Source organism: Mixophyes fleayi, chromosome 1 (genome assembly GCF_038048845.1).
Source record: "Mixophyes fleayi isolate aMixFle1 chromosome 1, aMixFle1.hap1, whole genome shotgun sequence".
NCBI classification, from domain to species: Eukaryota; Metazoa; Chordata; class Amphibia; order Anura; family Limnodynastidae; genus Mixophyes; species Mixophyes fleayi.
In genome coordinates, this window is record NC_134402.1 from 441564395 (window position 1) to 441592355 (window position 27961).

A 27961-nucleotide genomic window follows, 5' to 3' on the forward strand; every position below is an offset into this window, starting at 1 on the left:
TGTAAGCTCCAATGGGGCAGGGACTGATGTGAATGAGTGCTCTGTACAGCGCTGCGGAATTAGTGGTGCTATATAAATAAATGGTGATGATGATGATAACACTTCTATATGATTATAGTATTAAGAATTTATTTCATTTTTTATTTTTTTTGCATGCATTCTGATGGGAATTTATATTGCATGTACGTATCCAGCACTGTGTTCTTACTGTCTGCATATGGCAAGTAACTTATTTCCAGCGCGGACTTATACCCGTATTCAAATGGAAATGTTTCTTGAGATCCGCTTCTATTTGAATACAGATGTTTGGGCGTTAAAGATATTTGTTTTGTTTTTTTAAGCGCAAGTTGCGTTCAAAGAGGAATCACACCCTAATCATTATCATTTATTTATATAGCGCCAGGTCAGTGATCTTCAGCTGTCCACATACTTTTGGCCATTTAGCGTGTATAGGCCAAAAGAAAATAAAAAAAAAGCCACAACTTCTGCACATAAGAAGTTACTGCTGTTCTATAACATCCCAGTCACACACTTCAACCTGGCACAGCCTCACCAGCGAGGGACATCAGGACCACACAGAACGATGGCAATAGCAGCTTAGACATCATCCTTGTATCACAGAGCAAACAATGGGGAAGACAATGTAATCGTGCTTATTGCCGTTTCCCAACCAGTGTTTCGGGGCCGATGTTTGCATATCAAGGATTTATAGGTAATGAGAACCACTAAACATAAATTGAAGACATACAATGGTAATGAAAGCTGAACTGATTTTAATTTATAAATTAATTTGGTTTTCAGATATTTGTAATAAATAAAACCAGAGACGATGATTAAACACATTTTTTATTGGTGTGTTATGGAAATATTAAATGACATCTATATCACACTAAAAGAATAATGAAAAGCTGGACTACGGCATTTCTGTCTTTACAAGGTTGTAGGTCCAGCTTCTGCGGACGGATCAGCAAATCGCAGGGTTCATTTCTGCATCCCCACCGGTCACTGCCAGTGTATAAACTTGTCATTTACTGGCGTTCCGACGTTTCAGTAAGAGGGGGCGCTTTACTGCTTTCTTACAATGCCATCTTTGTTCAGTATGTTGCCTTGTTAATGTTTACAACCTCTGGATGTCTAGTGATATGTAGTGAAGAGGTTTATCCGATGAATAAAAAGCTCTGAACAGACAAACACCACTGACGCGAGAAGAATGAAACACATCATGAAAAATACACAGTGCTTGTAATGCCCATTTTACATTTCCACGGGACCAGTAAATACAAGTATAAAATGCAGCCAAGTGTAAAATAAGGGGGCAGAATAATCTCACTCCCCAAACTTCAAATAAGATGGAGGAAAAACACACAAGAAAATTTTCAGTTAATCATGTTACGTTCAGTATTTTGTAACTTTTGCATTAATAAAACAGGAATTACTATACTGAACCGAAACATACACACACAATAGACAAGTACTGTACAGAAATACGACGTAAAATACTTTATCTGGGTAATAATTTTGGTGTATGTGGGAAGTGGTCGTGTGAAATCAGAGGACCTATTTGTGCTTCTCCGATCACACGCAATGACTTTGGGTTTGTGTTATGGATTTGGGGGTCAGGTGTAGATTCAGGACTCACTACAGCCGGGCCCTGATGAGTCAGGAAGGTAAATGCAGTATACGCTCTACTAACCACAGGGTATATAGAGACCGGTTATAGTTTGAATGGTGATTATATTTGCACAACAGACCATTCGGTGGTGCAAGCAGCCATGTCGCTGTGTGATGGGATCCTGAGTGATTTTGGTCATCGGGACAATCATGATTTTTTTTAAGTCACACCAGGAATTTTCTGGCTACAATTCTGAGTAATCTGAGAACACTGAAGCTGTTTAGATCTATATGAAAATGTGCTGTAAATTACCATATAAACAGGTGATGTTTGGGTCATCTCTATCAGGCTTAGCGCTGTTGTTTGTAGCTGTCAGATTGTCCCATGGACAATATATATATATATATATATATTTATATGTCCCTAGAAGCTCCATTAATGGTGCTAAAATCAATCAGCATCTCAAAACGTGAGAGGGCAGCTATACCCAACACTTGGTATTTTTATATAGGACCCATGAATGGTAAGATGCTGTTCAGTCTAAGAGGTATTACATCCGTCTCACTGCGCTGGTCAACTTTTTTGTACCATCATTTTTGCAACATAGTCATTGGACACAGCGCACATTAAGTGGTTGCAAACGTACACATGGACAGACCGTGCTGCCATACAAGGGTGCAAATTAACTATCCCCCCCCAAAAAAAAACAAAAACAAACATGCCTGCTTTTGCATGTAGCACACACAATGGACAGATTCCAGACTCTGTAATTTGGTTGAGCTAGAACAAGCTCCTTCTCCCAATTCTGAATTTGTTTAAATTGCCCCCCCCCCTCATGGTTTTGCCAAGGGGCAAAAGTGCACTTTATAGCGGGATTTGCACCTATTTCTAAATCGGGACCAGAGTGTTTGTTTCCAATAGGGATCACAGATCCGCATTTGAGACTCTAATATAACGGGGCATGAGGGCGGAGCAGTGGAACGAGGTTACACTGACGGACAATAGTTTGTCTCTGACTTTTCCCTGCAGCCTTCTTAGAAAATGTAGTCGATGCCCCATCTTTCATATAAAATAGTTTTACTAAAACACATTCAGCCTTTTTAAATTCAGAGGGGAAAAAAAATCTGTAGCAGAGAATGCTTCATTACTTATTTCCTGATCATACCAGTGTTTAAATTCACAAAGTGCTGGTGCTGCTCAGCCGGGACAGGACTAAGGAAGTGACTTCAGCCGCTAACTGGACAGGAACTGCAGCCGTGCAGACGAACGAGTCAATCAGACAGATTGTGTGAGCCCTAATAGCCTTTTCCGATTGCTGGCATTTGGCAACAGGGTTCTAACCATGGGACCCTCCACCTAACAGATATAAGGAGGGGGGAAAATAAAGGATAGACCCTTAAATGTATTTTTGACGTCTGCCATATTACCCAAAACAGAACAGATCAGTTTAACTGATTTGAGTTTTTATACTGCAAACTTTTACAGAACACTAATACATACCCCTACATACAAGTGCCATGCTCTTTTTGGAAGTAACGAGTAACTTGCGCTTAAACACACTTATCCAATAACTTTCTTTTCCTAAGTATAAACATTCTAGATATATATACAAAGAAGAGGTTACAGCATCTAACCCGGCTTAAAATACTTTAGTAAATTGTTCGGCTGAGTTGCTGCGTTCAACCTTTGACCTTTGGGGGTCTTTGTTTTCTCGTGAGATTTCTTGACTGTGATTTTGGGAGTGAGTTTTTGGTGCTTCCACTCGGTCATAAGTTCCTTCTGCAACTCCGCCGGGAGCTGTGAATACACATTCAGATCCACACTTTTAGGAAACAAAGCTACAGTTTCCCTGTCACCTGAATCTGCGCAGTCCATGGGCACTCCAGGGTCCGTATTGTCACATTTATTCTGCATGGATATGCCCGCGGTACAGGTTCTGGGTGAAACAGAAGAAGGAGACCAGACTGATAACTCTGGGTAAATGTCACTACTTCCTCTATCGGTGCCTTTACTCGAGTTGTCTGCTTCTACAGACAGAGAATGACCCCCGTCTCTCCCGGAACAGAGTTGGTGTCCTGTGTTTGCTTTAGTAAAGAAGTTTTGTATTCCCTTAGAGGATGACGATTGACTATTCTTGTGCGTTCTTCCAGTACGTGGACTGCAAAGGATCTCTCTCTTAATGTCCTCGGGGAGCTGGCTGAACACATCCATATCAATGTTCTCAGGTAGTGATAGAGAGGCAGGAGGATCAATTTCCACAGCAGATGAAGAGCTCGCTGGACTTTTAGAAGACGGGAGATTATTCTGGACATTTAAACCCTGTTTTGCTTGTGCTCCAGTTACCTTATAAAGACAAAAAAAAGAAAGAAAGATCAAAGTAAAATGTATTTTTCACTCTATTGCTTAAAGGCGGGTTGTTTACAGTAAAGTTTACATTCAGCGGTACAGACGGAGGAACTGTGTGCATGACCTAAAATACAACAATTCTCAAACACTGTTTAGGTGGCAAACATAGTTGTATGAGACGGTCAGCCAGACTGGGGGAAATAATTTTCACACTGAATGTGTAATATTTAAAATCAATATTAAAAAATAAAGATGGGATGGTGTACATTAAATCCATTGAGGGTTACTGGTGGAGTGTTTAACCTCCCACAGGGTACTTAGAATGATGAAAGAAGAGCCATGCCCCCCTTCCCTTTCCATTGCAGGGTTGGCTGCTCATTACAACGAGTACAGAGAACAAAACTAAAATCAGAACATCACGTCTGCATCTTGGATGAATTAGAATGAGAAGACAATAGGGTATTGAAAAAAGCCCTCCCAGTGACGGATGGGCTGTATCTCCCAAAGGATTCGGACAAATTGACTTAACAACAAGCACAGAAACTCTTTCATCCATCTAGGAGGACACAAAATGAGAGTGGGAATATACCGATAGTATTCTTATAGAAGGTAGAGGGGATGGCTTTAAGGAACTGCCTGCAGTAGGTAGCCACCCTACACATCTGCTCCACTGACACCCTGTGTTCCATGCCTCGGAGGGACCTACCACTCAAGCGGAATGGGCGGTTACCTTAAACTAAGCAGGTTGACCCAACTTGGGATACCCCAGCCTGGTGGCTTCACGCACCAAACTCATTATGGACTGCACCGATTCAACTGTGCAGTAAAGGGAAATGTAGTGTATGAAGGAAAACCCTTTAGCATATCTAAGGAGTACAACTTGAAGGCCATCACAGTGACGGATTAGGGCAAAAGGATGGAAGGATAATCTCCTACTTTACCTTGAGATCACCTTCAGGAGGACAGAAGAAAACATCCACAGAAGGATGGAGTGACCTTTACTTTGTGAAAGATAATGTAAGGACCCACAACTGAGGTCAGCCAGTTCTGACACCCTACATACGAAGCTAACAAGATGAAGACTCGAATAGCACAGCCTGAAGAGCTGATAAAATTAAACTGAGGTCCAACTGGTGGACTGGGTGTTGAAATGGGGGCTAAAGACCTCTTGGAGGAATGTTTTGACGTCTAGAATCTAGGCCATTCTTTCCTGAAAGTAAACGGACAAAACTGAAACATGTTTCTTCAAAAAGCTGAGACATGGCCTGGAGGAAAGCCAACAGTCAGGCTAAAAATAAAGGAGTCCCCTGCTGATCCAGGTTATGTAAGTATTCCAAATAATTTAGCAGACAACAAAATGTAAAACGTTCATTGTAAAGATGAGGTGGAGACTGCAGGGTCTGGTCCACTCGCAAGGAAAAGGCCAGACTCTCAAGGAAACACATCTTCTCTGGTGGAACAAAAACCCAATGGAGTGAGTTGTCGAAAATCACTACAGGAAGCAAATTCGCTGAAAGAAGGGAAGACTTCAGGAACTTCACAATCGACCTTCAGCAATTCTCAGAATCAGGAAATCTTGAAGTGCTGTTTTTTTTAACTAAATAGTGATTGCCTTCAGATCCTTTACTGGATGTGAATGGTGTGAACTCTGGAAGCGTCATTATGACAGGAAAAACCAAAGAGATGCTGACTTTTAGAAGTCCAGAAGTCCCCCCCTTGAATCTCTTAGCCAATTTGTGAGAAGAGACAGTAAGGGGATAGTCAGGAGGACATTAGGACATTGACACCTCTCATAAATTGGTCTGTGTGTTTTTAGCTGAACAGTAGGGCTTTTTCTGTCCCTGTCTAGCTCCAGTTTGGGAAGATTGGGCAGAATATTTGCTCATCTGCAAAAAAAACAAAAAAAAAACACAAAAAGTGATAAATGCACATTAGTGTGCCTTGCTTGGGCCAAAGAGGGACTATCTTTGAAGGAAGACTCTTGGGGTCAATGGTCCAAGCTTTCAGCTACATAGCATGTTGTGTTCCCACCAAGCTTGACGAGACACGTGCTTCTCCTCTACATGAATCATGGGTCAAGCCACCTAAGTAGAATTATGCCACCGGTAACTGGTCGACAGCTTAAAAAAGATGAGATTCCTGGGAGATCTTCACCTAGTTTTGTGAGAAATTTGGAGACTGTAGAATAGTTGTCATTCACATCAGTCCCTGCCCCATACGAGCTTACAGTTTAAATTCCCTGCACTAGTGGTAATTTTGTCAGCAGCCAATGAACCTATCAGTACGTTTTTGGACTTGAATAGCCTATTCGGTTAAAAAGACTTTGCCAGGTTTTCCCATTCAGACATGACCAAGGATGACAAGTCATTATCCAGTGGGAACGTGGAAAGCTGATTGAAATCAAATAAGGATGTGTGTGCTGGATACGGACTTGTGTTTGGGATCTGTGACCTCCAAAGTGTTGAGAAACACCTTAATTAGCATATTCATGGTCTCTTTAGACAGAACCCTTGTTGTGACAGAAAAGGTTTGAATGAATCGCTCGCTAGTTGCCCTGTTTTCCACTGGACTGGAGACATGCTCAGAAAGGGTGACTCTTAAAATTAAGGCTACCACTGTGGCTGTGAGTTTAGGAGGCTTATATTGAAGGAAGGGCACTAGGTTGGAAATCTGGGCCACAGAATTAGCCAGTGACCTTGTGTATTCCGGTTTGAGTAGGGGATTCACAGAGGGACCTTCTTCCTGGTCTACCTGTTAAGGAAGCCATAAAGGCCAAAGATTCAGTCAATAAGCTGAATACTGGTCCAATCCAAAGATCAAGAAAGAGCAGTGGGTTTAGCTTTTATGTTAAAGTGGTCTAAGACCTAACTAAACCTGGGGAAGCTTGGATTGCACAGGATTCACTCAAGCAGGACTATGAGATACGCTGGAAAAGTAAAAAACCTGAAGGCCGACTCCCGTTTGTTTAAACCAGACTCGGGAGCTGCCAGCGTAGTCTGGGTGAGAAACAGCCTTGAAAAGAAATAAGCAACCCACTATATGCAGATTCAGACAATGGTTAGTGTGCTCAATTGGTAGGCGATTTAAAACTGAGAATGGCATCCTAATTGCAGACAACTATACAGTGCAGCAGCCTGCAGCAGCTAACCAAATCAAAAAGGACGATAGCAAGGTCGCCTTTGTTTAGAATGGGGATTAAATAGGAGCCTTGACCTTTATGTTAAGTAACCCATTGTCAGTTTGTGTTCCCCGAGGAACCTTCTTGTTCTTCAACCAGTTTGTGGTTGAAGAACAAATAGCAAATAATTTTAGGAAATAAACCGATTTGAGCGTTTAGTCTTTCAAAAGAGACAAGTTACGCAGATATTTTGCTCAACATTATTATTTTCCATGATAATATTACTACTTTCACTGTATTGTGAGGCTAATATTTCTTTTTCCTGGGCAGTAATCCCCATCTAACAATAGAAACGGAGGGTCCCACTAATTTTAATCTCACAGCTACATTACGATAGAGGAGATGCGCAATAAATTCAAATATGCATAAATATTATGTTCTTCAGTGTAGGTAGTTTAGCCATGCGCAATAATGATAATTTATAGCAGAAACATATACTAGAAGCAGAGAGTCTGTTCTCCTCTCACACATTATTGTTACCAGCCTACCTGGCTGCTCAGACAGGTGTCACCTGACCACTCTTTCTTCTGACTTAGATAAAACCCAATAGAATTTCGGGATGAGGATTTAGTAGCTTTGAGGTTGGAAAAGCAAACGTTCAGGACGGTTAAGTGAAAAGGCTTCTTGACATCAATCATCTTCTCAAACAGCTTCATGAGCAGGTCCATCAGAGGGGAGACTGCAGCAGAACGGTCTAGACATGAAGATAGAAAACGCAGAAGAATCCATTGGACGGACAATCAAGGAAGAAAAATCACATGCAGAATATTCTGCTACTGTTCAAAGGAAAAGAAATTCTATGTTTTGTCTCCTGTTTCAAATGAATCCACCCAGCAGCATAGCAACTGTCCCTAAACTTCAGGTATTGTTCCAGGGTGTGAATACTGTCAATGGAAACTTCTGTACCCGAATTTTAATTTTTTTTTTTTTTTTATTAAATATTAATGCTTTCTGCATATATATTGCATAAAAAGCATGCTACCTAGGCTCATCGCCAATATAATTTATTAACGAGAATTTTTAGTATCCTGGTATGGGATTTAATGTCTGGAGTTTTTTTTTGGATACGTTTTTACTATAATTGCATGCAGCAGGCTTGAGACATGCGAAGATACGTTTATTTTGGCACCCTTTCCCCTCACTATCCATGATATCCCACCTTAATTATCGGTGAAGGCACCCCGTAACAATGTGTGCATATTATCACCGAGCAGCACCAATTTTATTTTATTTTTTTTGATCATCTTTACAGATATCAGGAATCTCTCAATAGTTGGATTCTGGATAAAATATTCCACTAGATTCTAGAGCACTAAGGTCTGCTTAGACTGCAGAATGCATGAGCTTAGATACAGCTGTCCAGCAGCAAGGTGTCTCTAGAAAGGTTATTGAATATGCTTAGCCCCTGCAGGAAAAGTATATGTGCAAATGTATTCTTGCATTGTTATTTCCTATTGTAAATATCAGAAAGCCCGTACAGGAGGACACATTATATGTGCTAACCTCATGTTTTCTGGTATCCTAGAATTAATTTGAATAACCAGCATCCTTTGTTAACTACCAGTCTACAGAGATCAAAACACTGGGAAATGTCCTGTAATTTGTAGCAATCAAAATCCACTTTCAACAGTTAAGATAAAACAATGAAAGTCATGGTCTGGTTATAAGGGTTACAAGTTGTTTGTGTTAGGTTACATTAGATGTGATTTATATCTATCTGGTAAATACAGATAGATCAGAGTTTACAATTAAGTGCACACAGTCTGGTGCATCCTCTTCATCTTGGGATGTGCTGCTGGGAACTTGGAATAGGAAGTTGAGGACATTTAAGTTGTATCTAGTAGTTACCTCCAAATAACATTAAGCTCCCTTTGTCTAACTCTGTTATATATCTCTTGCGGGCATTTGCGTTAACGTCCTTTATATCGTACATATACGCAACGCGTTTTACGAAGGAAAACTCTCACCGCTGCTCAAATTTTGCATCACATGCGTCGGGATAGGACACTGGCGACTTTCCCGGTTGAAATATTTATTGGTTGGCGTGAACTGACGTATGGTTAATCGCAGGGTGTGAGGGCTCCTGCCATCTGCGGACAGTCTGCAGAGGGAAAGATATTTAACCCACAAAAGAGTAAATGCATTGACATTTAATGCAAAGCTACAATGCAAGAAAGTTCATTAAAAGGCAAACAAACATCCTGCTCAATACCCGCGGGCAAAGTCCATTGCATTCAGCTTGCATTTCTTTTTATAAAGAAATTATTAAAACAAATAGGCGATTTCACAGTGTAAAATCATTTGACAATTTATTAAGCAGAGTATTAAAAAAAATTATACACGTACCAGAAATACAATGTATACAGGCTATAGGCATGTATGGTGAAGAGGCTGGATTTCTCTGAAGCTTTTATGCTGAACCAGAATACTGCCCCCGGCACTCAGCAATGTGCACATGATGAAATAAAAGTTTGCACGCCAGATCCTCAACGCGTTTCATAATGAACTTCATCAGAAAGGTTGGCTCTACATTACAATTCACATTTTTTATAGAGCTATCCCATATTATTAGCATACCAGGTGTATCGAGGCAATTAATCCCAAACAGATGTTTCAATCTATACCTTTTAAACGCAAAATATGTGTTATGAAACGCGTTGACGATCTGGCTTGCAAACTTTTATTTCATGTTGTGCACATTTAAAAGCTTCAGATAAATACAGCCTCTTCAGAATATACATTGTATTTTTGGTACGTGTATAATTAGTTTTATACCCTGCCTAATAAATTATCAAATGATTTTACACTATGGCAGCACCCCATGGTTTGTTAATTTCTAGATCACACATTATCCCATGGAGATCGGGTAAGAAAGGGCAGGACGCAGGGATCACGATTCCTCTGGTGATAGAATTGGAAAAGTTTCAATTCAGCTGGGAAGAAAATAAGTTGGACTTTCTGTGTTTTAAAGAGACATTATTCACAAGCGATCATTTCTGTACTGTTATCTCGTCTTTTATCTCTTTTTAGACCTATACGTACATAGGACAAGTCTTTATCATGACTTTTGCAGACTTTGTCATATTACTTTTTTACCGACAGATACTGAAAAATGTAATAAAGCTCATATATCATACATGCACAACATTGTCAGTGGTAGAGGGTTCCAGAGTAAAGTTTACAGTAACATGTTAAGACCTTGCACAGCTGATAACATGATAACACTGAGCATGCGATTGGAGGGTTTTATGAGTTGAGACGGGCTGTGCCCTTGAACATTACAATAACCTTTACTATGTATTTAGATGTAATACTGCTGCCATCTGTTGTCATGTATAGTTATCACATACTGAAAGATCTTCCTCTCACGGCTCCACATCTGCATTTCAAATCCCTACACTGGCTTCTTGTGTCCTCCAGAATACAATTCGAGTTACTCACCCTTACCTACAAAGCCCTCAACACCACTCCTTCAGACATCTCAAATCTCATATCAAAATACTCTCCCTCTTACATCTACCTCTGACCTGCGCCTTGTCTCGTCTCTGGTAACCACCTCTCACTCCCGCCTACAAGACTTCTCCCGTGCTGCACCCCACTTGTGGTATTCCCTACCATGCTAAATCAGACTTTCCCACAACCTTCCAATCTTCAGACGTTCTCTAAAAACCCATCTTTTTTTTTTTAAAGTTTATCTTATTCCTGATGATACTATTTGCAGGAATATACCCTCAACATCTGTCCCAATCTCCACTCTAAGCCACACTCGCTCTTAGGGGGGTATTCAATTGACGGCGGGATCGCCGAAAATCCTGCGCTCTAAAAATATTACCATTAATACGGTAATCCTGCACGTAAAAACCGAGCTGCGAGCTGAAATCCAGCGAGATATTACCGTATTAATGGTAATATTTTTTGAGCGCTGGATTTTCGGCGATCCCGCCGTCAATTGAATACCCCCCTTATTGTTTCAACTGTGCCCTATTCCACTTAGAATGTAAGCTCTCTAATGAGCAGGGTCCTCCATACCCCATTGTTTTCATATCTGCATTTATTTTCTCTGCTTTTTGTGTCCTTGTTTTGTGTATGTCCTGTTTTCCCTACGGTACTGCCGAGCACTGTGGCGTCTTACAAATATACGATGATAATAATAATATTAATATGCTTGGATAGAGCAATACTGCCACATACTGTCTTTTTATTATGGTCTGGGTATCAGTATAGAAGCTAGTCTTAATGTGAGCACTAGGCAGATGAGGGCATCTGCACCCGAGCCGGGCCCATAATGGGCTAACTTGCGCTGGGTCATTGGGCTATCTGCATTTCATTTTCCTTTAAAATGATCCTAATAGGCCGAGTCTCACCTCCCAGGGCTAAAATTTGCCAGCCAGCCCCTGAGCACTTTGAAACCTCTCCAGTGGACTTCGATACAAGTGACTTGGTACCCTCCAGCTAAAGGTTTGGAACACTTTGAATGCATTACCACAAGACTGGCTATCTGGGAATTCCTGCACTGGTTCTAGAGACGCTAACCCGTGAATGAAATTAAGTAAACTTTCTACTCATTACATATCCGTGTCTGTTGTTACTCCTTCTTTGTGTAATAATTTGATGATTGTAAAAGTGTTACAAAATAAGATTTACAAATATCTATATAAAACAACTACAAGACATCTGAATATATTTATGAGAGAGAAGATATGGGACATGGGGCACCTTCCAGATACACACAAAAGGGGAGATTCAATTAGCCGCAAAGTGTCTCTAGAATGTTTGCAAGACACTTCCTGGTGGATATTTGACAGAATTCTCAGCTCATTTTTCCTTGGAACTCTATGTGAGGGGAAAAGAGCGGAAAGTTCTACAGTAATTGCCAGCAAATGTGCACGTCACTTTCTCGGCAATTGAATCACCCCCAAAGAATCAGCTAAAGAGGATCAACGCAACTTATCATGGATCCTGCCACAAATTCGTTAATTTCTCTACTATTCCAGGACACTACTGCTGTCTATACTTTCCCACAGTTCCCAATAGGCCACATTCTCTCCTTTTCATTTTAGCCTTCTCTCCTGTCCCTCTCATTGTCTCTGCTCCTCCTGTCTCTGGGGAAAGATTGGCTTGCCCCTGCTATACAGTTTCCCTTCTCTCCCCTTCAGTGAATCTAGACATCTCTCCACACTCATAAGGCGTCATATCCCGCCCTCCCCCCTCTTTAGATTGTAAGCTCATACGCCATCAGTGTTTGTTGCTTGTACAGCAATTTTCCCATTTTGTACAGCGCTATGTAAAATGTAAGCTCTACACAAAGATGCCGGACAATAATGATGGTAGAAGGAGCCTTTTCATTTTTGACCCTGTGTGCCTTTTAGGATGATTGGCTTCTACAATAAAAGCCAGGCAACTTCTTCAGCGCTGGGGAAACCTCAAATTCAAATGAAAATATCACACACAGTTTATAGCCACTAACAGCTTCATATCCACACTTACCGGTTTAGTAGATTTCTAAGCAGTTCTTCTGTTTTTATTCTCACTTCCGATACCGTGGAATACTTTTTAAATGAATCTTCTTCACTTAGAGACTATTATGGAACAAAGCAGAAGAGAAAACAAAACGACTTGTAAGTTCAACGTGTGCATTGGTATCTCTGTGGATCAGTAGCGGCACAATCTGTAAAAAGATGGGGAAAGCCGAAAACAGACGTAGAAAACTGGGCCACGCGCCAACACTCTACTTGTCAGTAACAAGCAGGGCAGTTGTCGATGCACCGCCCTTGTGAACTTTTCATTCAGGCAATTAGGAAGGTTATGGAGAACTCCTTAGCAAGAGGAGAAAGGAGCTTGACAAGAACCTGTACCACAGAACATAGGGCCCGATTCATTAAGGATCTTAACTTGAGAAACTTCTTATTTCAGTCTTCTGGACAAAACCATGTTACAATGCAAGGGGTGCAAATTAGTATTCTGTTTTGCACATGAGTTAAATACTGACTGTTTTTTCATGTAGCACACAAATATCAACTTTAAATTTCAGTGTACAAATAAGCTATTAATTATTTGTGTGCTATATGAAAATACAGTCAGTATTTAACTTATGTGCAAAACAGAATACTAATTTGCACCCCTTGCATTGTAACATGGTTTTGTCCAGGAGACTGAAATAAGAAGTTTCTTAAGTTAAGATCCTTAATGAATCAGGCCCATAGTATGTAAGTAAGCATTCAGGTTTTAAAATCAACAAAAAAAAAAATTATTTTCTGGGTGGAGTTCCCCTTTAACCTGTGGCCTCTGATCGTACAGTATAATGTGGAGGCCAGTGAATAATTTTACATGGAGCTTAGCGCAGTAGATTTTGCAGGATTTATCAATTCCGCGCACCTCCTTTGCAGCGCCAATGATAACATAAGAGGTCCCTGAAAAACACGTTGAACGCTCAAGAGCTAAAAACTCTGCTGCTACAAAAAGAGCCTGCCAATAACACTTTATCATACCTAATGACGAGTGTCAGACTGCCATTTATATGCAGCCATTCCTGGCCTCCATCATTCCTGTTATTGGGAGATTAGGCAGCTAATCACCCACTAGTGGTAAAACAAAACCAATAACCTGCAAATGATTTATATAATACAAACCCTAAAGTAATAGCACGCTAATGAAAAGAAGACAAGCTGGTATCAGGACAGTAATTAGTGGATTGGCAAAGTAGGATCATTTAGAACAATACACAGTAGGATGACATTTCAGGAACATGCATATATACATTAATTATGTCAAAAGCTGCGTGTTACCGAGCTGAATAATATACATGAGACAACTGGGGGGTTTATATGGAGTCCACAATGCAGTCTTTGACTCCACTGCAGCATACTGCAATGTTAGGAGGGAAGTGCTTCTCGGAACACTACGTGACAGATTTCCTGGGCAGGAACACACCGTGCAGATTGGTTGTTTCACAGAGGGGCGGGGTCAGTGATGTCACAGTAACTGAAATGACTGCATTCTTACCATTTTGACAGCTGTAGAGCTCCAGCAATGGAGTGAGGAGTTAATAAATATCCTCAGAGACCACCCTATCTCTGCATACAGTACTTGAATCTGCATATTGGTACAAGGACTGGTAACAGCTGCCAGGCAAATTTGGCATGTACACTCAAACAGCCAGATGGTACAACAGGACACTGATGCTCCTATGTTATAGTGTAGCTATCTGCATTGCTTGGGGTGATTATAAGGCAACCAGTCCATCCACATCCTGCACTATTCTAATTCATTCACACATACCCATAAAGTAAAGAGAGAAAGCAATATTGAACCCTCACTTAAAACAAAGTGTATGGCAGGGCCTGATTAAGGGTTCTGGCCGCCCTAGGCCAATACGCTCATTGGCCCCCTCACTTTCCGTACCAGGCTAATACGCGGTAGGTAACAATTAACTAGTCCTTAATTTGAGGGGCTTAGGGGGATATTATCAATCTAATTTTTAAACTCAGCTCCACTTTGCTTTTTAAGAGGGTCACTACAATCGTTGTCACTCATTTAGCTGTCATTAACATCAGAACCGTATAGCAGAGCGGAGGCAGGAATGAGCGCTACTGAGGTCCTCAAGCGCCCGCCCAAGGATGACTCATCATCATCATCACCATTTATATAGCGGCACTGATTCCGCAGCGCTGTACAGAGAACTCATTCACATCTGTCCCTGCCCCATTGGAGCTTACAGTCTAAATTCCCTAACATACACGCACACACACACAGACAGAGACTAGGGTCAATTTTGATAGCAGCCAATTAACCTACCAGTATGTTTATGGTGTGTGCGAGGAAACCGGAGCACCCGGAGGAAATCAACGCAAACACGGGGAGAACATACAAACTCCTCACAGATAAGGCCATGGTCGGGAATTGAACTCATGACCCCAGTGCTGTGAGGCAGAAGTGCTAACCACTGAGCCACCGTGCTGCCTCATTGTCTTCAGACTTTACCAAGGGAATATGTCAAGGTTAAAACCTTACTACATTCGTCTTTCAAGTTTTTTTGTTTTACTTTGCAGAGCAACCATTCTCTTGTATTATAAAGTGAATTTCAGTTTATACCTTTCCGTCACAATTTTGCACTCCACACGTGTTGCATCCCTACAAAAGCCTCACACCCTAGGCTGCAGCCTATTGCATAATCAGGCCCTGATCTTAGGGCTCTGACAGGCATTCGTTACCTTTTAGGTAAACATCACTAGCGGCAGAACACTTCCTGCTGGTCACATGTAGACCAGGTTGGAATAACCTCAATCCTGTGGGAGGCCGGTACCTGTCCGGTAAGACTGAGCATGCAGGAAGTATTTGAGGAGCCGAGAACCACAAAAGTTATGTACTCACCTTCCCCATTCCCATAGTATCCAGGCTTCCCCATAGTGAGCCCGTCTTGGCTGACATGGCGCCATGCATACAATGCCGGAACGCCTGCATAGCAAACTGGCAGAAATAGAAAACGTCTGCAGCATTTTATCTGCATCAACTTTTACACTAGAATCCACCGGGAACAGAACGCCAGGATGTGGCACAGAAAAGTCGGACTTCTTATGACTTATTATGCAGGCTGTTCTGTATAGTAACTGTGATTCACCGCCACAAAGATGAGCCATTACTCTCCGAGAGACAGAAACAGGGAAGGTAAGTGTTTTTTTTTTAATATAGTAATACTAATAATATTAATATATACTGATGATCGCCATTGTAAATACAGTTTGACGTTTGTTTGTTAACGTGAGTAACAAAAAAATCCAACCGAACCCCCGAAAAGCTCTTCATGTAACACAGTGAATAACTATTCACAGACCATCCGTTTGCTACAATGTTGTAGGACTACAGGAAATTATCAGAATTGAATAAAAACCAGACTATGTCATGTCGGACATAAGACAAATCCACCATATTACGGTCTTACCAAAAGTAATTTAGCTCCGATAGCATTTACCTAAGCTTGTTATCAATGACAAATGATAAAGTATTTGATACCTGCGGAGGACCGGATGGTGTTACGGGCGAGTCGTCCTCTCCTCGGCTGAGCTTCTGGATACGATGAGCAACAGAGACTCCTAAAACCTTTTCCAGGACGTTGATTGGACAGGATTGAAGGGCACAAATATTGGTCAAGGCCAAACCCTCCAGGTGCTGGGCTGTTTTGTAGCCAATACCTAAATGGAATGAAGACAATTTTATGCCAACAATACTCAATACTCCATAATCTGCAAGTGGAAAGAGTGTTCAAAATGGGCCCAATTCATGAAATACTGAGCGCAACGAGCGTCTGTTTGAAAACACACATAAATCTGCTCCGAGTAACCCAGAATTCACCAAGGATCGGATCTGAAGTTACGGGCGCTGATGCATTCGGGTGCAGGTCTGATGCGCTCTACTACACCGAACACTGCAGGATACGTCCGATACCTATGTGGAATATAAATTCGCAAAAGAACACACAGAAAATAAAATAATGTATTAATACCACTGTTAATAAAAAAAAATACATTAATGATGAAAAAAAAACTTTTCTTTTTTTATTGTTTTATTTTTTTTTTTCCTCCCAAATATTTTTTTTTTTTTAGGATGCTGTTAATGTCTACTGAACATAAAATAAATTTTTACAGTTGCTCCTGACTGCAAACACATGTTCTAGCATGTATACAAGACTGTCATCACTACTGATTAAGAATAGCCCTGTAGCTGGAGCCAGAGATACGGCAGAAAAACAAGTAACTTTGAGATGCCCAAAGTTTGATTCGGACGTGGCTGCGTGTGCTTGAGTTTGGCCCTTACTGTACACTGACTATGACCAAACGCCCCCTTCTCCACCTCTTTCACTCCCAGAAATTGTAGGCTGTAGTAAGAGTCCTTTACATACGAAGACGGAGCAGACAGGGGAACGTTTACTGGCGTATGTCCGGGTTCTGCGCATGCGCAGAGTGATTTTGCGTACAATGCGTTCAAAATTGCCAGATTCGTATCTTGATGAATCACGCCCAATGAGTGCTTGGGGGAGGGGGGGGGGGGGGATTTACGAAAAAAGAAAATGAAAAATACCCTAACAAACACTGTATGGTACTACAGTTATTATAATTATTTGTATTAATTTCAGCTTATTAGAAATACTTTTGTACAAGAAAATACACACGAAAACTGTAGGTAATTGGGAAACTGAAAGTCTCTTCTACATTTATATTTTAATTTCACCTCAAAGTGACTTCTTATAGGCTTATAATTTATATATTGTGCAAGCAGCAAGTTCTAGATCAGAACTTAGACCATGTTACCAAAGCTTGCAGGAAATATATACACTATATACATTATATATGCACACGTACCTACGCTATGGTTTGTATATGGAGTATCTATCGTTCCCAAAGCCTTATACTCTACCAGAGTCTCTGATACCAATAGCATGACATACAGAGGAATGATGGAACAGCACTTGTGACACTCTAATCATAAACCAGTTTACAAAATAAATGCATATATGTAACCAATCCCGTAACGACTTATAATACCGTACGTACCTGGAATTCTATTCACGTGGCTTAGACTGTTAATTAAATGGCCGCTGCTTTCAGGAAAGAGAACCGTTTGCTGGTTAGGTTTAAAGGTCCCAGAAACCAGTTTGGAGAGAAGTTTATTAGATGCAATCCCAGCGCAGCCGGTAAGGCCCAGTCTGCTGAATACAGCCGCCCTGATGTCAGCCGCGACGTGGGACCCAGCAACCATCTGCTGGTGAATCCGGTCACTCAAACTTATAACTGCGAATAAAGGATGTGGTTAGTGTTACGGACACACACAGACCAGCCCTATGGATGAAAAGAGAGTTCCAACTGTATGGTGACCATTCTGAAAATGAATACAGTATCACACTTACTTCCCCCTATATGAACGGTGAGGTTCCCCCCTCCCCATACCTTGCGGTCTTGTCCCCTAGCGCCCAGACTATACTATGCAAGTAGGCTAAAAGCAGAGGCCTATGTTGGCATTTTTAAATGGAAATGATACAGAGGTCCAATAGGATTAAGAAACCACCATTTAAAGCAACATAGAGCCAGGGCACTTATACTTGTCATTTGCAGACTCACTAGTATAGAACGCTACCTATGTATCACGCTTGTCGTTTGGGGGGTATTCAATTGTCCGCAAGGTTTTTTTTCCCCTGCAGCGTAAAAAAAACTGAACTACAATAGCGACCGTTTTTAGTTAGCGCAGGGCAAAAACTTGTGCAATTCAATTGAAAAATAGGGACCTCTGCCCTTGCGCGTTAATCATTGTGTTTGCGAGTTTTAGGGGAGTTTTAACGCGGTCATGTATAACACAAAAAAAAAGGATTTGCATACATTTTCATACATTAGATTGCATTACACATTGATAATATCTACATTAAAGTACTTTCTTTAGCATATTTTTTTAATTGAACTATTTTTTAGCATACAATCATCTACACCATGTCAAAACACATTACTACATTCATATTTGTACCAAAAACATACATAAATATAATTAATTAGTGATTTTATTTTATTTCATTATTTTTTCACAAGAAAATCAAGTTTTACATGTTAGGCATTAGTGATAAACATAAGTTTAACTTTTTTTTTTCACATTATTACATGATTTCAAAAACTTTTCAGAGGTTTTTTTATTTTTAACACATCCCTAAGGAGGTGAGAGATAAAACAGCATATTGGCCTGTTTAACACGCTGCGTTAAAAAACAATTCAGTAGCTTTTAACGCGGCTGCCTCTCGCACACCCTATACTTTCAATAGACCTTTTACTGGAGCGCGAGAGGACCGTTTCATGAAAAAAAATCTGTGTTACAAAAGTAATTGAATTGTGGGTAAAGTTTACCCGCTTGAAAATGTCAAAAAACAGTGTTAAAATGGATTAGCGCGGCGTTGTAAAAACTCTCGCCTTCAATTGAATACTCCACTGTGTCTTATATTGCATTTATTGGGCTTTCTTCTTATTTGTTGGTGCCTCTTTAATGTCTGTTATATCCTGTGCAAAGCAGAAGGGGGAAGACGATTTACACAAGATCCAGTGGTTTAAAATGAAAATTTGCCCCTAGCACTTACTATGGTAAAGTGAATTCATATTTAATTTACAAAAAAAATCCTAGAACATTCGTGAGCCATTATGCAAAAATTATACCTATTTTAACAAAGATTTTAGCCTACAGGGAACAAAGAACAGATTTGGAAAAATACAGCTGGAACTCGTATGATTATCATTAAGCAAAAATGTATATATGGTGCAAAATTCTTCAGCAAAATTTTATTGAGGCCGGACATACCCCTCTACATTGTTCTATTTTTGACAGCCCTTAATACTTTATTTCAGCCAAGTAACCCTATAGAACAGATAAAGTTAAGCTCTCACTTTGATCATTGTACACGTGACCGGACACCTCCAGAGTATTATCAATCTGCTGGTCCAGCTCTTGTAACTTCTTATCTACCAGCTCCGTGACATCAATAAAGTTCTCATCGAAACCGAGCCTCTCAACCTTTGGGCTGAACTCTTCCAGTAATTCTAAAGACAAAGTGAGAGTTATTAACAGAAGCAGCAAAGATCCAACATCATGCAAGATATCATATACAATGAGGATTATTTACAAACGTTCTTTAAAAGGTGCAATCTGCACGAAAACTAGAGATGCTCACTAACCACCGTGAAGTGGTTTTGGATCTGGATTAGCTTCGTGTTTTGGTTTTGGATTTTTTAGAAAAAATCCTAAAATATGCTAAAATCCCATATTCTTGCTCTTTTTTTGTTCCTACATTATCATTAACCTCAATAACACTAATTTCAAGTCATTTGCAGTCAATTTTGACCACCTCACAGATCACAATATTATTTTCATACACTTTAGGACAAAGACTCCAGCGACCTGGCTGGATGGTAAGCGACAGAGCAATGACACAAACACACTGCAGTTCCTAGCACATCTAGGAAACATTGGCACACAGCAGTGGCAGAAAAGAAAAATGGTACAAGATGGAATTGTCCTTGGGACCGCCCTCCCACCGTTATGTTGGATCTTAGAAAGGAATCCAAAAAATCGTGAGATCTGAGATCGTAACAATGACGTTTTGCCTCGTTTTCGATTCGGAGGGCGCACGAAAGTACTGAGCTGGCTCGGCTAGGTACTCAAGGAACCGAGCCTAAGCATCTCTAACGAAAACCTTAGCAACCAGCCAGCTTGTATCTGTCTAGGGCAGGTTAAATCAGTATTTCAGACTTAGGGGCCTATGTATCAAACTACAATCCCCAAAAACTGTGGGTAATTACCACATTGAAATAATTAACAAGGCTATTAAGTAATAGAGGTCCCAGCCTCTTCAATCGTAAATCCAGTTCTCTAAGGGGTCTATGGGGACTGCAATTTTGCCCCGTTTATCAAACTCCGGAAGTCGGAACTTGAAACCAGTGGCTAATGCCAACTGAAGATGGTGCTAGCCGTTATAAACACTGGGAAAAGATCCCTCCCCAGCACTATGAATATATAAACAACTAAAGTGTACCTATTGCCTACACAAAGCCCAGGTAGATGTTTTGTTGGCTGAAGAATACATGAAAAGGCAGCCCATAGCCTCAAACACACAGGGCACCAAAGATGGAAATGGAAAAGTCCCGCGACTTCACAGTAAGTGGCCATACTGAACGAGCGTTGGTCAAAGGGTTCTTTAACACATTGGCATATTAAACCACGACAGCAGACACCATACTGGCACCCTTGTGAATGAGGCCTATAATTATGAACTAGAGCCACAAAGGGTCCTGCTTTCTTATGAATATTTGCACGGCCTACCAAAGCCTCTGCGGTGTATAGCTAAAATATATAATTACCATTCTACCGTCTTACTATTAAGTATTGTTTATAAAGCATAGAGCAGTTCCATTAAATAATTCTTAGTTTTTTTATACAAACACATATGTTTATGTAGGAGACTTTATATTATATATTTGTTTCTTGAATAATCCACGTATTAGAAAGTGCATTTCCAATTTGTTTTACAAGGAATCAATGGCTTCACGCTCTTCTGCAGACTCAATCACCAGTTTTCATTAAGACAGATGGAAAGTCTCGGAGCTTATTCCTGAATCGCTTCAGCAGTGTGTATACGTGTTGAGTTACACACACACACAAACGCTCATTACGTACTAAGCCACACAAGTATTATAGAGCAATCACAGCTCTGCACAATCCTGTTCGCCTCTGCGAGTTGTCAGCGTTCCGGTGAGCAGTTTGATTATCAAGGTGAACATTGCTGTGGAGGTATTAGCCAGAGGACCGCCGATGTAAAATGATCTAATAACTTCCGTGCTGCTGCTTATGGAAATATTTTCGCCATTCTTCAATAAATCCTTAGCACCTTCTCCCTTTTAATTATATTCTGTCTCCTAATCATGAACAATCTAAATATTAATCGCTGTTTTCTGTCTGGACATAGACATTGAATCGCCCACTCGTGTATGTTCTTGTGTTGTGCGCTAACCCCTTAATGACTACAGCAATTTTCCTAACATGGAATTGTTTGTTTGCGGACAGACAGCACTTCCTGTTGATAACATGGGAGCAGAAATATATTTTAATTATATGAGCATTTTGTAAGCAAAACAAAATATAGAGAATAAGGTCTATATTCCATATTTCTGACTATGAGCACAGTTACTTTCAGACCTGGTTCAAAAGATTATTCAGCTACTTCTCGCAGTTGAGGCAATAGGTCCTTAACGCAAGTGGTCATACAGCAATGGGATGGGAACTAGGACAATTGTGTACATTTCAATGTCTAAATGTCAGACAGAGAAACACAGACAGGTACGTAGTGTTTTTTGTGCGTAAAAATAGGGCACAATTAAGTGCCGTTTTAAATGTTCTGGAAACGAGACATTAACTAAGCTGGAAGACAATTGTTAAATTGTTGTGGGCAGCACGTGGCTCAATGGTTAGCCCTTCTGCCTTACAGCACTGGGGTCATGAGTTCAATTCCCGACCATGTGAGGAGTTTATATGTTCTCCCTGTATTTGCGTGGGTTTCCTCCCACACTCCCAAAAAACATACTGGTAGGTTAACTGGCTTCTAACAAATTGATCTTAGTCTGTGGGGCACATTCAATTGTTTGTTTTCCGCGCCACGGAAAAACTATTACCGTTAATACGGTAAAAGTTAGCTGGATTTCAGCTCGCGGCTCAGGGGGCTGCGAGCTGAAATCCAGCAAGAACATTACCGTATTAACGTTTTTTCCCGCACACTATTACCGTAATAAGGGTAATAGTGCGACATCATTTCTCCTAAACCTGAAGTTTTGAAGTTGAAGCTTTCAAAGACATTTTGGGGGGTATTCAATTGTTAGCGTTAATACGGTAATTACTCGCGTAATTTCAGCTCGCTGCTCCCTGAGCGGCGAGCTGAAATTCCGTGAGTAAACTACCGTATTAACGCTTTTCGAGCGCAATATTACCGTATAAACGGTAATATTTTTTGAGCGCTCGTTTTTTAGCGTTAACGCTAACAATTGAATACCCCCCTTTGAACAGATTCAATAAAATTTTGAATTCCAATAATTAATAATATATGATTTCCTTCCCTTTAAATCAAGGGGGTAACGTCGGCGTATCTAAATATATTTGGGGGTATAAGGTAAATTAGTTCCCTGACCCGTTTTATACGATACAGATACACATTACATAAGTACCTATTTAAAACAAGTACCTGTAACTTTGTAGGAAATCTCCCTGTAGTGCGTCAGATCCTCCCCACTGACCAGAACAAGCTGAGGACACTTCTCTTTGGCATCTCTGACGGTCATACATTTGTTAACGCCAAACTCTCGGGCTACATAATTACAGGTGATAACAACGTATTTCTGTTGGACACCTAAAGAAAACGCAAGAAAGCGGTTTTAAATTCTTTATTTATTTTTTTTACTGAAAAAATGAGAAGTAAATGTTTAGAACTAGGTTTCCGCATTTATAGGTGGGGGAAAAAAATGACAAATAGAAAAAAAAATATATAACAATTTAAACTTTAAACCCAGAATGGAGCTTAGTATATTCAAGGGGAAGATAACAGAATTCATTTAGTTGCATTAAAGAATCCCCCAAACTAGGTGAACTGTGTCTGGAACTCTCAAAGTTCCGCAGAAATTCTCCTCTGCCGGTAACTTCATCCTCCAAGACTGACACTCTGGATAAATAGATTGCTCAGTGATTGCTGCGCAGTCTTGCCACACTGCACTGGGTACAGATGAGATTTCTTGGAACTGTGTAGGTCTCGGTCATGGAACCTTTGCAGTCCCAGCAGGTGAAGAGATTTGGGCAGCACGGGGGCTTAGCAGTTAGGACTTCTGCCTCAAAGCACTGGGATCATGAGTTTGAGTCCCGACCATGGTCTTATCTGTGTGGAGTTTGCATGTTCTCCCCGTGTTTCTGTGGTTTTCCTCCTACACGCCAAAAACATACTAGTAGGTTAATTGGCTGCTATCAAATTTACCCTGGTCTCTGTGTATGTATATGTTAGGGAATTTAGCCTGTAAGCTCCAATGGGACAGGGGCTGAAGTGAGTTCTCTATAGTGCTGTGGAATTAGTGGCAATAAGGACTTGTCATTTAGAGCCTAGTGGTTAGCACTTCTGCCTCACAGCACTGAGTTAAATTCCCGACCATGGCCTTATCTGTGCTCCGGTTTCCTCCCACACTCCAAAAAAAACACACTGGTAGGTTAATTGGCTGCTATCAAAATTGACCTAGTCGCTCCCTCTCTGTTTGTCTGTCTGTGTCGGTGTCTATATTAGGGAATTTAGATTGTAAGCTCCAATGGGGCAGGGACTGATGTGAGTGAGTTCTCTGTACAGCGCTACAGAATAAGTGGTGCTATATAAATAAATGATGATGATGATGATGAAATAATGATCAGACATATTTTACATTCTTGATTTACTAAAAACAAACATTACATTTAGATGAATCGATGGCACTGGGGTGGTGAAGTGGCCCAGAAAAAATGCTCCATTACATTAATAGGCGGGATGTTCTCCTGGAGAGACTCTGCAGAGTATGGGGCAGAAGGATCTCCCCGCTCTCAAGCAAGACACCTCCATCCACCAACGTGGGAACCAATGGTCCTGAGAGGTTTAAATGACATTAGAGAGGGGACAGAGATGTCCCAGTAATGCAGGAGACCATTGGGCACATGTATAACTGTACATACTGCAGTCCATACCGTAACCCAACAATTCTCATGCAGTACCCAATTATCGCGTTACCCTAGACGGCATTAGGTACCCTTGAAGCAGATCTTTGGCTGGGGGCAGAGGTGGCAGTGGTGGGTGTAGAGAATGAATGGGGTGCAGTGTAGAGAATAGAGATGCTCACTGACCCCCGTGAACTGGTTTTGGATTTGGATCTGGATTAGCTTCGTGTTTTAGTTTTGGCAAAACCGCCCTTGTGGGTTTTGGTTTTGGTTTTTTTTAGGAAAAATCCTAAAATATGGTAAAATCACACAATTTTGCGCTTTTTTTTATCCTATATTATTATTAACCTCAATAACACTAATTTCCAGTCATTTGCAGTCAATTTAGACCACCTCACAGGTCACAAAAATATTTTAATACACTTTCGGACAAATACTGCAGCGATCTGGCTGATTGTAAGCGACAGAGCAATGACACAAACACACGGCAGTTCCTAGCACATCTAGGACACATTGGCACACAGCAGTGGCAGAAAAGACAAATGGGGGTCCGCCCTCCCCCCCCCACCCCTCGCTATGTTGGACCTTAAAAAGGAATTTAAAACTCGCGAAGTCCGACGATGTCACGTTTTCAATTCCGAGCCGACTTGGTTCGGTACTCGGATCCCCTTAGTTCGGGTGTATTCGGTTCTCAAGGAACCGAGCCTGAGCATCTCTAGTGGAGAACTCTTTAGTAATATGAGGGCAAGATATACGCAGTCGTCTGCTTGCAGCACTACGTCACATAATCTACATCATCTACAATGAACTAAGCAGCACAAATAGCTATATACCCCCTGCTAAATGGAAACCTTAGAGGTAATTATGAAATACACTTTCTAGCAGGGTGTATCTAACAAAAGATTTCATGACAGATGCTATATTTACAAAACCCACCTTTGGGTGTTTTTTTGCACATAAGCCTAGAGAGAAAAATAGCCACAGATAATGTTAAGCTGGGAACACACTGCAGAAAATGTCTCACAATGAGATATCTGTAACGATTTGACCAACAATTGAACTCCCGATGATCACACAGATTCCTGTGTACACACCTAAATGATTTACCTTCAGATCTGTGATCTTCATCTCTCATAACAATCTGCTGAAAAGATGGTGACTCTGTGCACTGTACAGATATCTGCCTACCCTGGTGGTGGTGACTGCCTACACACTGCCACATTTACCCAAGATCGATCCATCATTGATAGAGATTTTTAGTCAGTTTCTAAAAACAAATTAAAAGATACAATGTGCTTTGGAACTATAACATAAGAACGTGGGAGCGGACACACTAATGCGATATCAAACCTAACAGTCGTTTCGATTGGCACAATAACTGGTTGTGTACCCAGCTTTAGCCTTTTACAGCCTGAGAAAATGATCAAAATATATCCTGAAGATATGGAAATAGTTTTTCTTTTACATCTCTTACGCTCACATGGCTATTTGTAAAAGGAAGATTATATTATATTATATATGCTGAAAGCAGAAATGTCAATTTTCTTTCATAATAAACAAATATATGTTATAAAAAAAGCAGAACATAAAAATTACCAAGAGGTTTATCCCTGAGGTTGGGGTTACGTATCATTTCCACCTGGGCATAGAAACAGTCCATATCAAGGTGCACAATAACCCTGTTCAAAGGCAGTTTGGATTTTGTCACATTTCTGGAAACTAGGTAGAAAAAAAATAAAACCTTGTAAGCAACATAGTCATTGATTTTTCATTTTTAATTATCAGTCAAAAACACTGCAGCCCCTCCTAGTTTTACACACTTAAGTATACTGTACATAGGGTTAAAGCATAACATGGGGTGTATTTACTAAACTGCGGGTTTGAAAAAGTGGAGATGTTGCCTATAGCAAACAATCAGATTCTAGCTTTCATTTTGTAGAATGTACTAAATAAATGACAGCTAGAATCTGATTGGTTGCTATAGGCAACATCTCCACTTTTTCAAACCCGCAGTTTAGTAAATATACCCTATGTCAAGCTTTCCCCAGCATCAGGGGGGGGAGGATCATGTATTATCACCCCATGTTGGGGCAGGGGAGAGGTTACATTATCACCCCATGATGGGGCAGGGTCATGTTATTATCACCCCATGCTGGGGCAGGGGAGGGTCACATTATCACCCCATGCTGGGGCAGGGGACGGGTCACACTATCACCCCATGCAGGAGCAGGGGAGGGGTCATGTTATTATCACCCCATGATGGGGCAGGAGCAGGGGACGGGTCACACTATCACCCCATGCTGGGGCAGGGGAGGGGTCATGTTATTATCACCCCATGCTGGGGCAGGTGAGGGGTCATGTTATTATCACCCCATGCTGGGGCAGGGGAGGGTCACATTATCACCCCATGCTGGGGCAGGGGACGGGTCACACTATCACTCCATGCAGGAGCAGGGGAGGGGTCACACTATCACCCCATGCTGGGGCAGGGGAGGGGTCATGTTATTATCACCCCATGATGGGGCAGGAGCAGGGGACGGGTCACACTATCACCCCATGCTGGGGCAGGGAGGGGTCATGTTATTATCACCCCATGCTGGGACAGGAGCAGTGGAAGGGACACGTTATCATCCCATGCTGGGGCAGGGGAGGGTCACACTATCACCCCATGCTGGGGTAGGGGAGGGTCACACTATCACCCCATGCTGGGGCAGGGGAGGCTCACGTTATCACCCCATGCTGGGGCAGGCGAGGGTCACACTATCACCCCATTATGGGGCAGGGGAGGGTCACACTATCACCCCATGCTGGGGCAGGCGAGGGTCACACTATCACCCCATGCTGGGGCAGGCGAGAGTCACACTATCACCCCATGCTGGGGCAGACGAGGGTCACACTATCACCCCATGCTGGGGCAGGCGAGGGTCACACTATCACCCCATGCTGGGGCAGGCGAGGGTCACACTATCACCCCATGCTGGGGTAGGCGAGGGTCACACTATCACCCCATGCTGGGGCAGGCGAGGGTCACACTATCACCCCATGCTGGGGTAGGCGAGGGTCACACTATCACCCCATGCTGGGGCAGGCGAGGGTCACACTATCACTACATGCTGGGGCAGGAGGAGGGTCACATTATCACCCCATGCTGGGGCAGGGGAGGGTCACACTATCACTACATGCTGGGGCGGGTCACATTATCACCCCATGCTGGGGCAGGGGAGGGGTCACGTTATCACCCCATGATGGGGCAGGGACGGGGCAGTTACACGATGCTGCAGCCTCCTCCGGACAGAGCCAGTCAGAGTCCTCGTCCTCCCGCGGGGAATCCATCATCTGACCCGGAGACTCCTCACTCTGCACCCGGGGACTGGACGGGGCCCAGGCTGGGCGCGATGTCACCGGGGGGAGGCGGGATAAAGGCGGGATTAGGGGGCGGGATAAAGCCGGGACTGCAGTGTATGTGGGATATAGAGTATTATAGACACCACATCATGATCTCATTTCACCAGTATCTTGTTACTGAGGTTCATGTGTTACATGATGTGTATGTAACATGTGTAAGTCATGTGCATGTATGTAACATATTACTGCAC

At 41.6% G+C, this 27961-nt stretch overlaps 1 protein-coding gene across 2 annotated transcripts; it reads right to left on the reverse strand.

Moving 5' to 3' along the window:
* Nucleotides 1–828: 828 nt before the first annotated feature.
* POLI (DNA polymerase iota) lies at nt 829–27791 on the reverse strand. 2 transcript variants are annotated; one of them, XM_075185461.1, is made up of 10 exons: nt 27635–27791; nt 25962–26084; nt 22888–23052; nt 19547–19699; nt 17684–17920; nt 16146–16324; nt 12624–12715; nt 9104–9237; nt 7625–7830; nt 829–3955 (listed from the first exon to the last, which is right to left on the reverse strand). In XM_075185461.1, the coding sequence occupies exons 1-10, from the start codon at nt 27699–27701 to the stop codon at nt 3242–3244; spliced, it is 2070 nt and encodes a 689-aa protein (XP_075041562.1). In that variant the 5' UTR covers nt 27702–27791; the 3' UTR covers nt 829–3241. The 2 variants fall into 2 exon arrangements, with proteins under 2 accessions (XP_075041562.1, XP_075041567.1); XM_075185466.1 differs by lacking the exon at nt 27635–27791 and adding an exon at nt 25473–25632 and having other exon boundaries at nt 25962–26045.
* Nucleotides 27792–27961: the final 170 nt, after the last annotated feature.